This window comes from Hibiscus syriacus, unplaced genomic scaffold (assembly GCF_006381635.1).
Source record: "Hibiscus syriacus cultivar Baekdansim isolate YM2019G1 unplaced genomic scaffold, ASM638163v2 tig00110637_pilon, whole genome shotgun sequence".
Classification (NCBI taxonomy): Eukaryota; Viridiplantae; Streptophyta; class Magnoliopsida; order Malvales; family Malvaceae; genus Hibiscus; species Hibiscus syriacus.
Window position 1 is genome coordinate 2,916,486 of NW_024062808.1, and position 20,260 is coordinate 2,936,745.

General features: G+C 32.2%; 1 protein-coding gene across 1 annotated transcript; it reads left to right on the forward strand.

Moving 5' to 3' along the window:
• The first annotated feature begins 17,928 nt into the window (after positions 1 to 17,928).
• Positions 17,929 to 19,933, forward strand: LOC120136872 (aluminum-activated malate transporter 8-like). Its single transcript, XM_039152806.1, has 5 exons — positions 17,929 to 18,211; positions 18,313 to 18,723; positions 18,813 to 18,925; positions 19,390 to 19,533; positions 19,613 to 19,933. Exons 1-5 carry the CDS (start codon positions 17,929 to 17,931, stop codon positions 19,931 to 19,933), a joined length of 1,272 nt encoding a protein of 423 aa, XP_039008737.1.
• Positions 19,934 to 20,260: the final 327 nt, after the last annotated feature.

Consider the following 20,260-nt stretch of genomic DNA (forward strand, 5'->3'; position numbering starts at 1 on the left):
TTAATGAAATTTCACCCAAGCCATGATAGTTTAAATCAAATCGATTTAGTCCTTGATTTTAGTAATTAAAAATTTTATTGACTCATAAAGTTTTTAGTTTTAATAATTGGGTTCCCAAATTATTAATTAGATTATAATAAGTTATTTTTTATGGCAAGGAAAATTATTTGAAGTTGTATTTGTACGGTGGATGGTCCGTGTTCGTGAGAAAAAAATTGGAAGCTGTAAATCAAGTTGGTGAGATTAAATTAAAGACTCATATTTTGGGTTTTGTTGACATCCTGAATCCGAATCCGAAGTCTGTTTCGCCAAATTCGAACCCGGTAAGTTGGTTTTCACTGATTAATCACTCGATTCGATCCATTTTTCAGAATTAAGCCCCGTTTTTGATGAAATGTTTATTGTTATGTATCTGAGGAATTATTGGAAGATAATTTTAAGATCGAGGCATTTGAATGGAATTTATTGGTTGATCAGTATGGCATGAAAATCGAGGTAATACTTTACTACCTCTTTATACTTTATGGAATATATTGATAAGGGATAAATGCATGGACATATATATAATTGGTCTATTATGTTTGTTTGATTATGGATGGATTCTAACCGAGTATGATTTAAGTGATAAATTAGTTAAAACTCTATTGAATTACAAGTTCTGTGATTGAGTGATAAAGGAATGAGTCTTGAGTATGTGAATTATAATTTATCTTATTAAAGGTACTTGGATCATAAATTATATGAATACTTCGATTAGGTAAAATTATGAAAATACCCTTATGTTGTAAAAAGATAAGAATTGACCCTGGAAGTTGGACAAAAAGTTGTAAATACATATTGATCTGATAAAACTACTGATGTGAATGGAAAATATTAGTTTTTCTTAGGAAATCTGGATAACTGATTTCTATACCCAAGATGGCTTGTACAAGATACTAGAAGTTTGATAAGGAATATTTTAAAGTTTAAAGATTATCCAGAAAAGAGATAAACCCTAGAATCTCTGAATTATAATTATCTTTGTTAAGAATTTTAATACCGAAATTATAAGGTTAAGAAATTATGAAATTACTATTGAGAGGGAAAAGTAGCCCGAATTGACCCTGAATGGAAAAATACTCAAGAAGTCATACTTAAATTGATGAGTTACTAGTTTCATCGTTAAGTTATACGTTTATACAGAAAATTTCTAATAATCGGTAAATCTCCAAGTTATGAGTAAATACATGAAGAATAATTTATCGATGGTGCTCTTTTAACAGAATTGTTCGAAACGACTGAAATAAATGATAAGCTTGAATTCGATAATAGGATCGGATGGAAGAAAATGATTGTAATACACTAGATCTATAAAATGACCAGAATACCCCTGAAATGGAAATAACCCAAGAATATTACTAAGCTCGGGAATGATTGGATATCCTCGAGCTCTGAAATGAATGGAATAAAACTGAGCACCAAAATGACCAAAATACCCTTATGTCCTAGACTAAGTAAATGTCTTGGATTAATTAAGAAATCCAAATAAATATGGATGTTGTACTGCTCTTAAAAGTTTTGGAACGCATCTTAAGTAGTCAACCAACGCTAGTGTTATATCATTACCTGAATGATATAAGTACCACTTGAATGTTTGTTCGTCTCATTAAGTATGGATCGATGATAATTTTGGAAGTAACCAGCTCAGCTCAACTCTGGATCACATCCGGTACTAAGAAATGAATATTCGTTAGAGAAATCAACCACGAAGATCAAATTGAATTGAACGAAAGTACAATATGTATCTGAAATTCAGAAACATTTGTATTACTCTGGAAAATCCCGAAGTAACCGAAATGGACTTGAATACTAAATGAACTAAGTAATCTCAAGTACTGAGTATTAAATAATTGATTTATATGAGTCTGGGAATGCTAATGAACTTACATGATGTACTGTACTTCTGGGTCATGAACTACAAATCAAGCATGTCAGCATTTCATGATATTGTGGAAGCATGGAAATGAAATAAAGACTTTAGAAGATCTATTCAGCAATGATTCTGAAGATGATCTATAGATAAGAATTTGTGGTATTAAAGAGTAAATATCCTAGAAGAACAATGGATTGACCAATCGACAAGCATTAGTTCTAGGAATTATTCATTTAAGAGTTGTTCGATAACCAGATCAAATAACATATTTTGTATAAAGGTTCCTGAACACTTTCCTGATGCACATGAATCATAGCAGAATTCTAAAGTATCAACCTTAAATGTCGGATTAGATTTGGTTAGCAATCGATTCCCTTTCATATTACCTCATTTTTGGAATCTGATCAAATTACATCAGTTTCATGTTATCCATTCTGATAACTACTAAGTGTCTCTGAGAAATACTTGGATATCCTAGTGTGTTCCACATGTACCACATGACGATTTTATATGTTTTTTTAGTGAGTTTCACTAAAATTATTGATTTACTGGTTTATGAACCATGACAACATGTTGTATGTTTTCCGATTACGGGTTTCACCAAAAAATATGAATACAATTTATTTTGATATCTTATTTACCACATATTTCTGATATGGTTTCTGGTTACGGTATTTTTGTACCTGATTTCTAAATATGAAACATTTTCATATTTTAATTGATTAATTACCATTACAGCATGCTCCTTTGCTGTGTGCAAGGGTAAGCCTTACAGTTTCCCCCATGTCTCTTTGCTGTGTGTAAGGGTAAGCCTTACAGTTTCCCCCAGGTCCCTTTGCTGTGTGCAAGGGTAAACCTTATAGTTTCCCCAGGTTCCTTTGTTGTGTGCAAGGGTAAGCCTGACAGTTTCCCCAGGTTCTTTTGCTGTGTGAAAGGGTAAGCCTTAAGTTTCCCCAGGTTCCTTTACTGTATGCAAGGGTAAGCCTTACAGTTTCCCCAGGCTCTTTTGCTTTGTGCAAGGATAATACCTTATCGTTTTTGCATGCTTGTCTGCTTTGTGCATAGGATAATACCTTACTGTTTTAAAAGATATGTATCTTTTCACTGGTTTTACGGGAACGCACTAGATAACCTATTCTGATCTCCTGAACCTAGTCATCCGAAATATTTCTCTAAACTGAAAGCTCACTATCTCTTACTACCTAAAATATCAGTAGGATCTCTGCTCAACATAAAGATTTGTAGATGTCTAATCCGATAAGGAAATATATGTTTATCTGTATATGCACGTTCTTCAGCATCATCTGGTAGTTTTGTATTACTAAGCTTTCCGAAACTCACTCTATTACTCAACATATCAGGTTAAAAGAATTGTACCAGTGAAACTATCATCATCAGTATCGGAGTTCTTTCGGCGTTGCTTCCAGAGAATGGTACATGTGATTAGGGGGCATGTAATTGTATTTTGTTTTATATACAAGTCTAAAAATCTGTTTTATTTTTGCATACTGATAAATCATTTTATAAGTTACATGTTTTAAATAAAAATTTTAAATTTTCCACTATTTTTATAGTGGGTCGCTCCGGTGTCCCTAATGTGACACTCCAGATAGGATCGGGTTATCCGCATCGGTCTGAGCGGGTTACAAAACCAACAAGTCCATCTGGTGACCCACATAGACCTGCGAACCGGGTCCAAATCCTCAACCCGAACCAACCCAGGGCTAGGGTTTCCAGAACGCTAACAAGCAGTCTCTAGCGCCATATGCCTCTCACCCAGCAGCCATCGCGTTTCTCGGTCAACCCTGAACCATCCGATGAAAAGGGGAGAATCACCAACAAACAACAACACGTTCAATCCCATTAGGATTCTTGTAGACTAAAAATAGTTTTTTTCATTATTATAAATATTGGATGTAACAAACGATATTAGGCACAGAAAAATCACAAAAAAATACAAGCAAATTGCAAGAGAAAAAAATGAAGCTTTTGTGTAATCTTTCGAAGAGCAATACAAGGTAAAAGACTTACCTTTTTTCGATTTTTTTGCTTGCATGTGGCTTAAGGTTAGCCTTTTTGTTGAGTTAATCGATCGACGGAATCGGTCAAGAGGGGGGTGATTTGGCAATTAAACGTTTTGTGGAAGCTTTTGCAGAAAATTGAAAGTAATTGCACAACGATTTAGAGTGGTTCGACTTTCTCAATAAAAGTCTACGTCCACTACCTTAGCTATCCACACTAAGGATTTTCCAACAAATTCACTAATTTGTTCTTTCTTTTGAGGCCAAAGAGATAACCTTACAACTCCCTCAAGAATATACCCTAATTCTTGAGAACACTCTTTCTCAAAGAGAAGATTACAAATTTGCAAACTTACAAGGAAATCCTCACAAGGAAAGATGTTTGCACAATTCTAGAACAAAGAAAAGAACACTCAAAGATGAATACAATTGAGTACAAGTAGTGTTCTTGAAAGCAAAGATGAATATTGAATGAAAAATGGATTGAATTGCTCAAACTTGAGGTTTGATACTTTCTCTTTGATTCTCTCTTGATTCTTGATAAAATGTTATTGATCAAAGGCTTCTAAGCTTGTTTAAATACTCCTTGAATCACTTCTGAACGTTGGGGATCATTAGTGAAGTTATTAGAGCCGTTTAAGTGTGAAAACAATTAATATTTCTGCTTTGAGCGTGGGGGGAATTGGTACCTCCTCATAAGTAATCGATTCCCTAAGTGTAAAATTCAAATATTTCGACCGTTGAACAGGGGGAATCGATACCCCTTAGGGGAATCGGTTCCCTCCGAGCATTCTGTTTTTCTCGGAGCCAAACCATTTAGGGGGAATCGGTTCCCTCTGGACATTCTGGAATTTTTGGCTTTGAAACGGTTCAAAATACTTTGTAAAATTATTTTGAAATAAATTTTAGATTAAAACTTAATTTTACACTTGAGTAAGGATTAAAAATGACTTTTGAAAGATTTGGAGTAATATTTTGATATTCGAATAATTATATAGAATATACTTAGAAAATCTTTTTGGAAAATCTTAAAATTCATTTATCTTAATTTGTTATATCTAAATATCAAAATGTTTTCAACAATCTCCCCCTTTTTGATATAACAAAACATTTTAGTAATTTTAAGATTTTGAAATCAAGTTTTGAAATTACTCTTCCTTACTCTAACACTTCTCCCCTTTAAAACACTTTAACATTTATCCCCCTTTTTGTTAAATCAAAAAGACTTTTAAAAGATTTTAAACAAGGTTTTGAAATCATTTAGCCAATTGATGATAAATATATATAGCTTAAGCTGCTAAGATCATAATCAAGAGAAACATTATCCATTAGTTCCATAATCAATATTCATAAATAAATATGCAATGGAAATTGGTCATATATATAATGATTCAAAAATTGATAAACATTAAACTGAAACATAAAATTCAAATCAAGTATAGGTTCAAACATTCATAAACAACCAAAGTAAAAACAATCCAAAAACATTCAAAATGTTTTAACAATAATGCAAATATCTAAGTTCAAGCATTTGTATGAGGATCGGGAGGAGGGAAATGAGCTCGCATAGCTGCCATTTCATGAGTGAGTGCATTAATACGAGAGTTGGTTGCTTTATTGTTTGCAGGCATCTCCCGGAGAATTTCCAATTGTTGAGCTTCCATAGTCGAGAAATGAGATTCTATGGAAGTGAAGCGAGAATCCAAGGATGCATAACGGAAATCAAATGTCTCCATAAATGATTGAAAATATGGAGGCACTTGATCTTCTTGCTGAGCTTGTTCCTCGTGCTGCTCCGGCTCATCGTCGGCTTCGTCAATAGCTTGCATTAATTTTTCAAGCTCAGGATCGTCGTCAACTTCTGGTGGAGCTTGTGAAGAACTAGCTTCCGAAGTATCCTTAGAGGATCGAACCCATTCACCGTTTTCTTTATTCTTTATCCATCCCGCTCTCGTTAAGGAAAGAAGATTAATTTGATTTTTGAGAGGAAATATGGTATCTAGTCCAACTCTAAGCCCAGCTTTAGAAAATAGATTACTCAGAATGCAACCGTAAACTAGAGATGAACAGAGATTCTTATTAGGAACAAGATTTACGGTTTCAACAATTTCAGCAAAAATAATCTGAGGTAGGTTTATTTTAATATTGTTTTGGAAACAATGTAACCACCAAAGATCCAAGGCTCTAAGAGTGGAGTAACGACCTCCGGATGGTCAAAACCACCAAGAAATCATTAGATGAAGAAAACGATCATGTAGATCTAAGACACTCGCACTATCCCTTCTTTTATAAGGAGAACCTAAAATCTGTTTTTCATTAGATATACCATCATTATCTAATCCTAATTCATTGGCTATGTAAGCTGAGTCAAGATGGAAGAATTGTCCTAGGAGATAGGAACGAACTCCTATGGTTTTGGTTTGAGCTCGGTTTTTAATACAAATGGCATTAGAATAGAATATACGAACAAGTTGATGGTAAACTATAGGTTCAAGGTCACAAATTTTATCAAATTTCCACTCTTGTAAAAGAGGAAGATATCTAAAATTGATCTCTATCATATCTTGAAGAGATGGGATACGTTCTTCTCTAATTTTGTCAGAGTCAAAATACTGATAATACCAAAAACGATGATTTCTAGGACCAGGTTGATTGAAGCATGAGTTTTGGATAGTCATATTAGGATCAACGAGATTAGGAATAGGAATTTCAAGAATAGGGGGAGGATTTGGAGGTGGATTTGGTTGTTGGTTTAAACGACTAGATGAAGACCTAGCACGTTTAGGATTTGACATGGTTTAAGAAAATCGAAATAGAATGAATAACCTGCAATTATAAAACACATGTATGCAATGTAATCAATCCCAAAACTCAATTGAGTCTGCAATATTTCAAGGTTCTTTAAACCAATCCTAATAGGCAAAGTTTTGAAAAACTATTGAAAAATAAGATTTTGAAAGTCAATATACGTATAGTTTTTTATAATAACAACATAATTAAATCAAAACAAAACAATTTGAAAGAATCTTTTTTTAAAAACAAAATCGAAAATAAAAAAAGTAAATGAAACATTTTAAGATTTTGATGAAATTAGTTGTAAAATCTAGTTTCTAAATACTAAACAATCAATGCCTGATCACTATTTCAATCTAGAACTAACTAAAACTAATCCCATGTTTAAAATTTGATAAAATAAAAGTTTTAGAAAAATACCTTGAAGATTTTCAGATTTTGTGAGATTGTGATATTTTTGCACTAATTTGATGATTCCAACAGGTTTAGGAGATGATATTTGAAGTAATTCCGATAAGAACCGTTGTTTTTTAATCGAAGTGATGATTTGGGGAGAGAGAAGAGGAGAATAGCGAGGAGGAGAAGAGAGGGTTTGAGAGTAAAGAAAAAGGGTTTTCTGGTGTTTAAAACTAGAACCCGTGGGGGGTATCGATTCCCCTAAAGGGGGAATCGGTTCCCCTTCAAAGGGAGAATCGGTTCCCCTGCAAGGAGGTATCGATTCCCTCTGCACCAAAACTGATAAAATCTTATTTTAAACACTCAAAATGCTAAATTAATTTTCTCTAGTGGTATTGGCAATTCATATATTGAAAATTAATCATGTTCAATCAATCAAATTTATCATTAAAATTTATTTGAGCATAAAGTTAATTTTCACCAAGAATCATAAACTCCCCCTAACTAAAAGTAATGAATGCAATCAAAAATACTATTATATGCATTTTTCATTTATTCTTAAAAGTTCTAAAATTATTTTAAACACTAAGTGAAGATAAGTCAGTTAAACCTAATTCTCTCCTAAGTGTCCAAAAACGTTCCTTGTCTAAAGGTTTTGTAAAGATATCCGCTAATTGATGCAAAGTATCAACAAATTCTAGAACTACATCTTCCTTAGTGACATGGTCTCTAATGAAGTGATGTCTTATTTCAATGTGCTTAGTTCTAGAGTGTTGGATGGGATTTTTAGTGAGACAAATAGCTCTAGTATTGTCACACTTGATAGGAATGGTACCTACTTCAATTCCATAATCAAAAAGTTGTTGTTTCATCCATAAAACTTGTGCACAACAACTACCAACTGAAATGTATTCAGCTTCAGTGGTAGATAATGCACACAATTTTGTTTCTTTGAAAACCAAATATTATATCATCAACATAAATTTGAACTACTAATAAATATTTACCTTTATGCTTTAAAAACAATGTAGTGTCAACCTTCCCTTTTGAAAAACCATTTTCAATTAAAAAGTTTGACAATCTTTCATACCAAGCTCTAGGAGCTTGTTTTAAACTATAAATTGCTTTTGTCAATTTAAAAATATGATCCGGAAATTTTGAATCTTCAAAACCTGGAGGTTGTTCCACATACACTTCTTCTTTAATAAAACCATTTAAAAATGCACTTTTAACATCCATTTGATATAATTTAAATTCATGAAAACTTACAAATGCTAATAACATTCTAATTGCTTCCATCCTAGATACGAGAGCGTATGTTTCATCATAGTCTATTCCCTCTTCTTGAGTATACCCTTGAGCAACAAGTCTAGCCTTGTTTCTCACTATATTACCACTTTCATCAAGCTTATTCCTAAATACCCATCTAGTACCTACAGTAGATTTATTACTAGGCCTTTCAACTAGTGCCCAAACTTTACTTCTCTCCAATTGATTTAACTCTTCTTGCATAGCCATAATCCAATGTTCATCATTTAATGCTTCTTTAATATTCTTAGGCTCTATGCATGAGATAAATACAACAAAATTACAAATATTTCTAAGAGAAGATCAAGTTATTAGCCCTTTGGATGGATCACCTATAATCTCACCATTCTTTATATAGTTGTATTCCCTTGGATAAGAGACTTCCCTTTCTTCAATGGTTGGATTGTCGAGAGGATCATGAGTTTCCTCATTTTTCGTTTCTTCCTTTGATGATGGTTCTCCAACGTCATGTCTACCGTCATTTGTATTTATAACACCTACATCATCATTCACATAAGAATCCTTCCTCTGAAGGAGGTTATCATCGAAAACAACATGTATAGACTCTTCTACAACTAAAGTTCTTTTATTAAATACTCGATAAGCTTTAGAATTTAAAGAATAACCCAGAAAAATTCCTTCATCACTTTTAGCATCAAATTTGCCAAGATTGTCCTTACCGTTGTTTAAAACAAAACATTTACATCCAAAAGGATGAAAATAGCTAATGTTAGGCTTTTTATTTTTGAAATTTTCATATAAAGTTTTCTTTAAAATTGGCCTAATCATTACTCGATTTACAATATAACAAGCGGTATTTGTGGCTTTCGCCCAAAAATATTTTGGCAAATTATTTTCACAAAGCATGGTTCTAGCCATTTCTTCTAAAGTTCGATTTTTCCTCTCAACAACTCCATTTTGTTGAGGGGTTCTAGGTGCTGAAAACTTATGGCTAATACCATTAGAATTACAAAACTCAGTAAATCCAAGATTTTCAAATTCAGTGTCATGATCACTCCTAACACTAGTTATAGAGTAACCTTTTTCGTTTTGGAATATTTTAAAAAATGTGATGAAATGTTCTAATGCTTTATCTTTAGTATTTAAAAATAGAACCCAAATATATCTAGAATAGTCATATACCAAGACAAATGCATATTATTTTCCACCCAAGCTAGTAGTTCTAGTTGGCCCAAAAAGATCTATATGGATCAATTGTAATACTTTACTAGTTGATACATCATTAATGGATTTAAAAGAAACTCACTTTTGTTTTCCTTTAGCACAAGCATCACAGATTTTATCATTATCAAATTTTAGTATAGGCAACCCCCTTACTAAATCTCCTTGAATTAGCCGTTGCAAAACACTCATACTAGCATGTCATAGTCTCTTATGCCATAACCAACTATCATGCTCATCCTTAGCAACTAGGCATAAATTAGTCATATCTATACAATCTAAATGCACCATGTAAATGTTTCCTATTCTATAACCAACAAACATAATCTGATTAGATGTAATGTCAATAACTTTACAACTGTTAGTTTCAAACATGACATTGAATCCCTTATCACAAAATTGACTAATACTCAAAAGATTATGTTTTAATCCATTCACATATAAAACATTCTTAATTTGTATGGAAGAGGTATTACCTATAGTGCCTATACCTTCAATGTGACCTTTTGAGTTATCACCAAAAGTTACTTCTCCTCCATTTTTGGCGTCAAGCTCAATGAACCGGTTTTTGTCCCCGGTCATGTGTCTCGAGCATCCACTATCAAGGTACCATGAATTTGAATTTGTTTCTTGTGCCTTGTAGCAATGCTCCTTTTCCTACAAATATAGATTAATTTCTAATTTTTGGTACCCAAATTCTTTTGGGTCCATATTCATTAGTTTCTAAAATCCTAGTCCCCTTAGGTATCCATTTGTGTAGGATATCTTTATCTTTAGTAGTAATGAGTCCTTTAGGAACCCATATACTTCTAACGGTTTTTCCATTAGAGGTTCTTCGGGGACCTCTATGATTGTAGATTTTAAAACTTTTTCTAACAAAGTTGGATTTTCAATTTTCTCCTTTTCAAAACGTTTTGTTCCAACTTTATCAAAAGAAGCTTTAAGATCATCAATTTTCTTTTGATGATCATCATTAACCTTTGAAAGTAAATTTTGCAAATCTGAATTTTTCTTTTCAAACTCTTCTAGTTTGATTTGCAAATCTTTGATTTTACATTCAAGATCGTTGTTGGTTTTGGATATGAGTTTATTTTCATTTTTCAATTTTGAAACATCATTTTTATATTTTAAAAACAATTTCTCATCATCCGAAGCCAACCCATTATATTCCTCTAATAGCTCATCATAAGATAAATCATCAAATTCAAATGAGTTAGAGGTTACCTTAGAATCTTCCCCAAATGCCATCAAGCACAAGTTTGCTACTTCTTGTTCCTCTTCATCGGAACCTTCTTCATTGCTCCATTTAGCCACATGAGCCTTGTGCTTATTCTTTGATTGACCCTTTTTCTTCAATTGTGGGCAATCATATTTGACATGCCCCAGCTTTTTGCATTCATAGCAAATGATCGAGCCCTTCTCTTTTGGTTCATTTTTGAGACCTTCATTTCATTTGAATTTTCTTCCTCGGTAAAGTCTCATCATTTTTCTGAATCGTTTGGCAAACAATGACATTTCCTCGTCATCGTCATCTTCATCCGAATCACTCTCTTCTTTTGTGAATTTGAGAGCAACTCCAATGTTTTTCTTCTTCTCATTCTCCTTTGGTGTCTCTTCAATCTTATCGAGGTCCACCTCATCTTCAAGCATCATTTCATGAGTGATGAGGGAACCGATTAGCTCTTCAAGAGTTAAGGACTTTAGGTTCTTAGCCTCGATGATTGCAGTCTTCTTGGATTGTCATGATTTTGGATGTGAGTAAACTAACTTCCTCACAAGCTTTTTGTTTGGAATGATCTCTCCATATGATTTGAGACCATTGATAATCATTGAGAATCTATCCGTCATAGCTTTGATATCTTCATTTGGTTTCATCCTAAAATTTTCATAGCTATGTGTTAGAAGACTAATTTTAGATTCTTTTACCTCGTCGGTGCCTTCATGAGTGACTTGTAGTTTATCCCATATTTCTTTGGCGGTTGTACAAGATAAAACTCTTCCATATTCATCTGGTCCAAGAGCACAAAATATAATATGGATGGCTTTGGAGTTGAGTTGGAACATTTTCGTCTTTCCTTCGCTCCACAATCTTGGATGAGTGAGAGGCTTGATATATCCATCTTCTACAACATTCCTTGCTCCCATGTCACTTGCTTGAATAAAATACATCATCCTATTCTTTCAATAGGCATAGTTAGCACCATTGAAGAAATGAGGCTTATTGACGGGCATTGAATTAAGACCGGAGTCGAAGTTTGAAGTGGAGGCCATTGATGACTTGATAATCGATGTAACTCTTCCCGAATCGACTCAAAAGGTGATTAAACCTTCAAATGAGTTAGGCTCTGATACCAATTGCTGAGTTAATCGATCGACTGAATCGGCCAAGAGGGGGTGAATTGACAATTAAAATTTTTGTGGAAGCTTTTGTAGAAAATTGAAAGTAATTGCACAGCGATTTAGAGTGGTTCGACTTTCTCAATCAAAGTCTGTGTCCACTACCTTAGCTATCCACACTAAGAATTTTCCAACAAATTCACTAATTTGTTCTTTCTTTTGAGGCCAAAGAGATAATCTTACAACTCCCTCAAGAATATATCCCAATTCTTGAGAACACTCTTTCTCAAAGAGAATATTACAAATTTGCAAACTTACAAGGAAATCCTCACAAGGAAAGATGTTTGCTCAATTCTAGAACAAAGAAAAGAACACTCAAAGATGAATACAATTGAGTACAAGTAGTGTTCTTGAAAGCAAAGATGAATATTGAATGAAAAATGGATTGAATTGCTCAAACTTGAGGTTTGATGTTTTCTCTTTGATTCTCTCTTGATTCTTGATAAAATGTTATTGATCAAAGGCTTCTAAGCTTGTTTAAATACTCCTTGAATCACTTTTGAACGTTGGGGATCATTAGTGAAGTTATTGGAGCCGTTTAAATGTGAAAATAATTAATATTTCTGCTTGGAGTGTGGGGGAATCGGTACCCCCTCATAGGGAATCGATTCCCTAAGTGTAAAATTCAAATATTTCGACCGTTGAACAGGGGGAAATCGATACCCCTTAGGGGAATCGGTTCCCTCCAAGCATTCTGTTTTTCTCAGAGCCAAACCATTCAGGGGGAATCAGTACCCCTTTGGGGGGGGGAATCGGTTCCCTCTGGACATTATGAAATTTTTGGCTTTGAAATGGTTCGAAATACTTTGTAAAATTATTTTAAAATAATTTTAAGATTAAAACTTAATTTTACACTTGAGTAAGGATTAAAAATGACTTTTGAAAGATTTGGAGTAATATTTTGATATTCGAATAATTATATCGAATATACTTAGAAAATCTTTTTGAAAAATCTTAAAATTCATTTATCTTAATTTGTTATATCGAAATATCAAAATGTTTTTAACACTTTTCTTCATTTTAATTCGAAAAAAATGATTTTTGCCAAGGATCGGGGGAGGGATTTTTCGAAAGATCGATCCCAGATCTAGCCTCCCCGAGGCATTTTTGTAAAAAAAAAATAAGTCCATATTTTAAAAGGGGAGAAGAAAATGTTTCGAAAAAGTAAAAAAAAAGTTTTGCCGCCTGGGTTCTTGTTCTTCATTGTTGAAGAACAAATGAGAGAAAATGTTTAAAGGGAGCTCTTTGCATTTAAAACAAGGGGAAATGAGGGGTTTTGATTTTTTTTTTAACTCTTATACTTGGCCCATGGATCAACCCGACCAGACCGGATCCCTTAGGGGATCCTCGTGTTTTTAAAAGAAAATGGAGAAATCCCCATTTCAGTCTCTCGTATTTTCTACACGTGTATTTTGCCCCTAGTCGAATTTGCACACCGAATTTCCTTTTAAATTTACCGCCAATTTTGTTTTCCTTTCAATTTAATCCTATTATTATTATTTTTTATTATTTTTTTATTTGTTCATTTTATTTTTATTTTATTTCCTATTTTTTTAATATTTTGTTTATACGTTATTATATATTTTTTATTTTATTTTTATTTTACATCTTATATATATATATATTTTCTTTCTTTCTTTTATTTTTATTATTACTATTATTATTATTATTACTATTATTATTTTCTTTTATTCTACTTATATATATATATATATATATATATATTGTTTTGTTTTCCTAATATTTATTTATATATGTATATATTTTTTTACTTATTTTATTAAATATACATACATCAACTATCCCTTTTTCTTCGTGTCCCCTCTCTTTGACAATTTTTTCCTTTTTTTTTCTTTTTTCTTCTTTTCGATGAATTGATTAATGGTAGTAGGCCTCCTTATTTTGTTTTCCTTCTTATTTTCTTTCTTTTGTTTTTTTTCCTCACGTTTTATATACATATGAATATTTTATTTTAACATCATTCTTTTTATTTTATTATTTTATTTATTTATCTTATTTATTAGACAGTACATTATATATATATTATTTTATTTTTTTCTTTCTTCCCTTCATTTTATTTTATTATTTCGTTTCGTTTTGTTTTTTTTATTTATTTTACTTTGTTTTTTATTGTTTTATTTTATTTTATTCTTTAGCCATTTTCTTAGGGTTTTATTTGTTTCATTATTTGTTTTTCTTTTGTTGCTTAATCTTGTATTTAGCATGATTATTTTTAATTTTTTTGCTAATAAATTTGTTTCCCTTATATTATTTTATTTTTATTTTTTATTATTATTTTTTCTTTTTACGAATTTTAATATGCGCACTTTATCTTTATTTCAGTTAATTCCTCAGCATATACATTTTTAAAAAAATATTGTAATTTAACCCTCTTCTATTTTTTAGTTCAACATTTTTATCTAACATTTTATCATTTAAGGGTATTTTCGTAAATCCGTTAAAGGTAAGCGATTTTGATAATTATTTTTACCTTTTAATTTATCTTGTAATTTTCTTAATTAAAGACAAATGGGAATTAATTGGTACCGAAAGGGAAGTTCAAAGGTGCTAACCTTTCTTTGTCTCTAATTGACTCCCGAATCCGACATATCTTTGGTAAGATGTAGATCAGGTAAGAAATAAGGTATCCGATCAACCTATTTGTTTTAAAATAAATGATCGGTGGCGACTCTAACCCACTCATTTCAAGTCAAAGCCCAATTCCGGGTCTACCCGAAAGACGGCCGCAACAATCCTAAATAATATTTGGTGAAAAAAATTACTTGAAAATATGAATGTAAAATGGTGGGTTTAAACCTATGACTTATTATATGAGAAATCAACACCCAACCACTAAACTAAGCTAAAGATTTCATGGATTTTTCATCTATATAGTATTTAAGTTAAATTATGATTAAAATTAATTATATCTATTTTATGAATATATTAATTATAAGTCAATTATAAAATATTTATAAAAATAACTAAAAAATCAATTATAAAATATTATAAAAATATATTTATATTATCAAGTATACAATAAATTATAATTAAAATATAATAATTATAAATTTATAATTTAAATTATAAAAGATTATAAAATAAAATTTATTTAATAATTAATAATAATTTATAAAAATATTTATAAAATCAATTATAAAATAAATCAATAAAAGTAATTTATAAAATTATATTTAAAATATCAACTATTAAATCTATTTACTCGCAAAATTTCTCAACCAGTATTAAAATCCCAATTAAATTTCAACAATATGTTTCGACAGCAGGAAAAAAAGAGAGGGAAAAGTGTGGCTGAGAAGACTTCAACCCATGTCCCTTATGTAAAGAAGACCATGCCCGTGCCACTCGCTTAAATACCAATCATTGTCATGAGAATATCAAATCAGTTTTTTATATTAAAATATCAAATCAATTTTTTATATTAAAATATCCAGAACCCTAAATCCTCAAAATTCATTTCCTCAATCATATTCAAATTAAACCTTAAAAATAAAACCCTCAGATTATGTTAATCCAGTTGCCTCTTCATCGCCCGTTGCCACCGTCCTCTGATCGCCATGAGTGTCACCGTCAGTACCACAGTGAGCACCCAAACGTCACGATCAACACCCAACCAACCATTCATCGTAATGGCTCATCGTTCGTCGTGAAAAAATCGTCAAACGTCCGTTGAAGAACCCACCGTCACCTCTACTTTTCACGAGTTTCGGTCGATCCCGGCATCATTTCACTTCACTGCCCTCTTTGTTTAGCTCTCTGAGAAAATATGGTCAAAACCCAACCAGTCTGATTCGACACCATTGCCCCGTCGTCGTTACCCCACTGTTGCTTCCGTGGGTAAACTTCCAATCGTGTTTTCTTTACGTTTTAGAGTATTATTGGTTGGTATTGGCGAGTGGGGAAGCCTTGAGCAATTGGGCCACTGAAACCGCCCGTTTGGTCACCTCACGCACCTCCACGCTCTGCCCCTGTGCATGGGTTGCTTAGCCGGCTTAAGAATTTCTAGAAACTGGTTTGATCAGGCATGCCGACCCAAATCGATTTGATTCAGAACTAATTTAACCGGCCCGTCTGACTACACCGATAGAATGAACTATTGACCTTTGAATCATAGATTTTGACCGGCGGTGATCGTTAACTTTATCAAAAAATCAATTTTTCTTAAAAGGTTTTATTTAATATTTTTCGATGTCTTAGTCCAAATCCAAATTTTGTTTTGTCAAATATGAACCCAATAAGCTGTTTTTCAACATTTTATCTTCTTATTTGATCAATTTTCCTGATTTATGTTTCTAAAGTAAATTCTTCTATTATGTATCCGAGATATTATAGGACATTGACTTCAAGTTCAAAGAGCGATCGAATAGAGTTTAAATGACCGATCGACGTGGCTTAGAAATCAAGGTAACACTCAGTACCCTATGTATGCTTTACGGTATTGATTGATGCATGATTTAAAATGTTTGGTCTAGTTAATCCGCATGAATATTCTTAAATTCATACTTAAAATGGAAAGAAAAAAAGATATTAAATCGATAAGACACTAATTTATGCATGCATAGTTGCTCTAATTTTGCCTGCAACAAAGTAACAGTATGCTCTTCAAGACATCTTGCAAAATTTGATTTGATAAATGTAAAAGAATTTGCGAAAGTGCTTTATGATCTTTACATTTTTCTCATTCGTTCATTGTGTTACCGGTTTCTCATTAAATCCTTCTGTTGTATCGACTAGATCTAATTGTGCAAGAACATCCCGAATCTTCACTTATCATAGCGAGAACTTGGTATTTTGGTCCAGTAGAGGAATATTACTCTTCATTGTATCCATTATCTTAAATCCAACACTCTAATACTAATTTGTTATACTATTAGAACTATTAACTACAAATCAAACGATCAAAATGAAAACAAAGAACATCAAGATTTATGTAGAAACTCAATGGAGAAAAACCATGAACAGAGGATAAGAATTTTACTATGTTAAGGAAATACAAGATTTGTTACAACTATTACAATTCTAATATCACAAAACCATATTCCCTTCCTTCTATTTATAGGGATAAGGAACAAATGAAACTAGCATAGAAAAAAACTATACTCTAACTAAAATTCCTTTCTTGATCAACATAAAGGTTGGCTAGATCAAAGAAAAAATTGGGTCACAACTCTAACATAAGATTCAACTCAATGATAGAACCCATCAAGAGACTTTGGTGATCAAAGGGAGTGTTGTTCTCCCTATAGTTTTCGAGTTCGAGCATATGTGTTTGTAGTATGTGTGCGAGTTCATTATCAATTGGTTCTGGGAATTCTAAACAAATACTATCTTATAATCACTCTAGACAAATAAAAAGAACTTAATTCTAAAATTATAAAAAAATTAAATTCAACTCCTTCAAAAATCATAAAAGTATAAGTTAAAGTAATAATAAAATAATATTTTAAATTTTTTAAAAAAATTATAATTTATCACCATTCTTATGAAAAATTCCAATCTTTTCCCCGGGATTTTTCTATTAATTATGTTTTGTTTATTTATCAAAAAAATGTCACCAAATGAACATCTCTAAGTAGTGGAAATAGGACACAAAGAACTTAATGTATCAAAGGTAAGTAGTGCCAAGCGATGTGTTCCACTATGTTGTTAAATGAAACGATATCTAGAGATAAAACCCTTCAGACGTTTCAAACATATATGTACTTCATGCTTCATTTCTGTACACCATAAGGCATACACTAAATGGTTGTATTAGTCTGTCCACTTTTGGACCTCAGCATTTCTTGTTCCCACTTCATGCTTTGTCCCCATCACCTCCCCATCCCATGCTTGTATATATATATATACCTAGTGAAGCTTCAATAAATGACAAAGGAAAATTGATAAAAAGAATTCGCAATGGACTCGAGTACCGTCGTAATTATTGTAGACGGAGATGGAGTTAGCAAATCGCATAAGAAGAAATCTGATGGATTTCCTTGTCAACCCTTCGTTTCGATTTTTAGTGCAAAACTAAGTAATAATGTGCATGACATGAGGAAAGTGATTCATAGCATCAAAGTTGGTGTTGCTCTCGTTTTGGTTTCACTTCTCTACCTGGTAGATCCTTTTTATAAGCGAGTTGGAGAGAATGCCATGTGGGCTATTATGACTGTTGTGCTGATCTTTGAGTTCTTTACAGGTTTGTGTGTGTGTGTGTGTGTGTATATATATATGCTTGCATTCATCTTAGTTTTCTTATAAATATGATTCATGTTATCTAAGAATGATTAGACTTATCAGGAGGCATGTTGAGCAAGGGCTTAAATCGAGGAATCGGGACCGTACTCGGAGGTGGATTGGGGTGTTTAGGTGCAGCTTTTGCCCAAGCCGTGGGTGGGGTTAGCAAAGGTATTGTTGTAGGCATCTTCGTCTTTGTTTTCAGTGCGGGCACAACGTACACTCGTCAGATGCCGAACATTAAGAAGTACGATTACGGAGCTATGATATTCATTGTGACTTTCAACATGATCGTGGTGTCGGGTTTACATACCGATCAAGTCATGGAACTAGCCCGAAATCGTCTCTCGACCGTTGTCATCGGCTTTGCTATTTGCATTTTTGTAAGTTTGCTGGTGTTTCCCATTTGGGCTAGTGATGAACTTCATAACACTTTAGCCTCCCGATTTGAACTCCTTGCTCTCTCTTTGGAAGGTACCAATACAAATATAATTTTATGATTCTCATGTTAATGTATATCATAGTACTTAAAGGACTAATTTGTTATGTTTTATTTGATGTAGGATTCTCCAAGGAATACTTCGAAAATGCCAACCAGAAGGAAAAGAAAACTAGTTCTAGTTTTAGTAGTAACTGCAAATCAATCCTTCATTCCAAGACAAAGGATGAATCATTGGTATAATAATATTATAATAAAAAGCCTTCCATGTTATTCAATATATAAAAGTTTATATTACGAATAAGTATTTAAAAAATACAATTTTTTAAGTACTTAGTGTAATTTTGGTTAAAGTAAATTTTTGAAGTTTTTTTGTCAAAATAGATATTAAAAGTATTATTTTTTATCAAAATATGTACTTAAAGTATTCAAATTTGTTCATCTAAGTTCTAAAATGATTGACACGTGACATTGTTTAAAGAATACTTCAGGTATTTAGATATAAAAATTAAATATTTTAAGTACATATTTTGATTAAAAAAGGTAGATACATATTTTGATCAAAAATATTACTTTAGGTATATATTTTGACAAAAAAAATGATATAATTTAGGTACTTGTTTATGATAGAAGTAATATATAAACTAAAGTAAAATATGAAACAATATATTGTTGTTTGATAAGCAATGGGAATTTTGCAGGTAAATTTTGCAAGATGGGAACCATGGCATAGGAAATATGGGTTTTCTTACCCTTGGGGAAAATACCTAAAACTAGGAGAGGATCTAAGAGAATTGGCTATAATCATCATTTCACTTAAAACTTGCCTTAGGTCATCCACACAGGTATGAAATATTATCATAACATCAAATTATTAGAAATGAAACTGTTTACAATGAAATATTTCTCACTCGCAATGATCAGTCATTTGGAGCATCACGAGAGTCGATTAAAGAATCATGTGAAAAAGTCGTAGCATCATTTGCGTGGACATTAAGAGAACTCGGAGAAAGCATTAAAAAGATGAGGAAGTGTCAATTCGAAGAATTGATTGTGCCCAAACTGAAATCAATAAGGGTGGAACTAAGTTTCATTGTGAACCCTTTCGCAGTCGAAATCAGTTTGGAGAAATGCGACGGGCTCGGATTAGCAAGCTTCTTATATTCATTGATGGAGATCGTAGAAAAGATGGAAGAATTGGCAAAAGAAGTGGAAGAACTTGGAGGTTTTCATGAAAATAGATGATGTCTTACTCCATACTACTTATATGTGCAAATTGCAATGCACATATATGAACACATAGAAGAACCAATGTTTTTGACTGTCGATATATTATACATGAAATCCCAAAGAAACAGATAGAGAGCGGCTGGAAAAGATTACATATTACTTATGTTATGTGTAAGGACCGATTATAATTATTAGAGAAGTATATATAGTGTCATACCTTTCGGAGTTGTTACATATACATTATGGATCTTGTAAAACTTTGTTTTTAATATATATAATTACCATATCCCATTTATTAATCGACTAATTCTGATCAAATAGCCTTCCATAGTCCATTAATTA

Coding starts and splice junctions, on each gene's coding strand:
- LOC120136872 (XM_039152806.1), top strand. CDS start 17,929: ATGGACTCGAGTACCGTCGTAATTATTGTAGACGGAGATGGAGTTAGC. Junction 18,212..18,312: donor GATCTTTGAGTTCTTTACAG/GTTTGTGTGTGT, acceptor TAGACTTATCAG/GAGGCATGTTGAGCAAGGGC. Junction 18,926..19,389: donor AGACAAAGGATGAATCATTG/GTATAATAATAT, acceptor GGAATTTTGCAG/GTAAATTTTGCAAGATGGGA.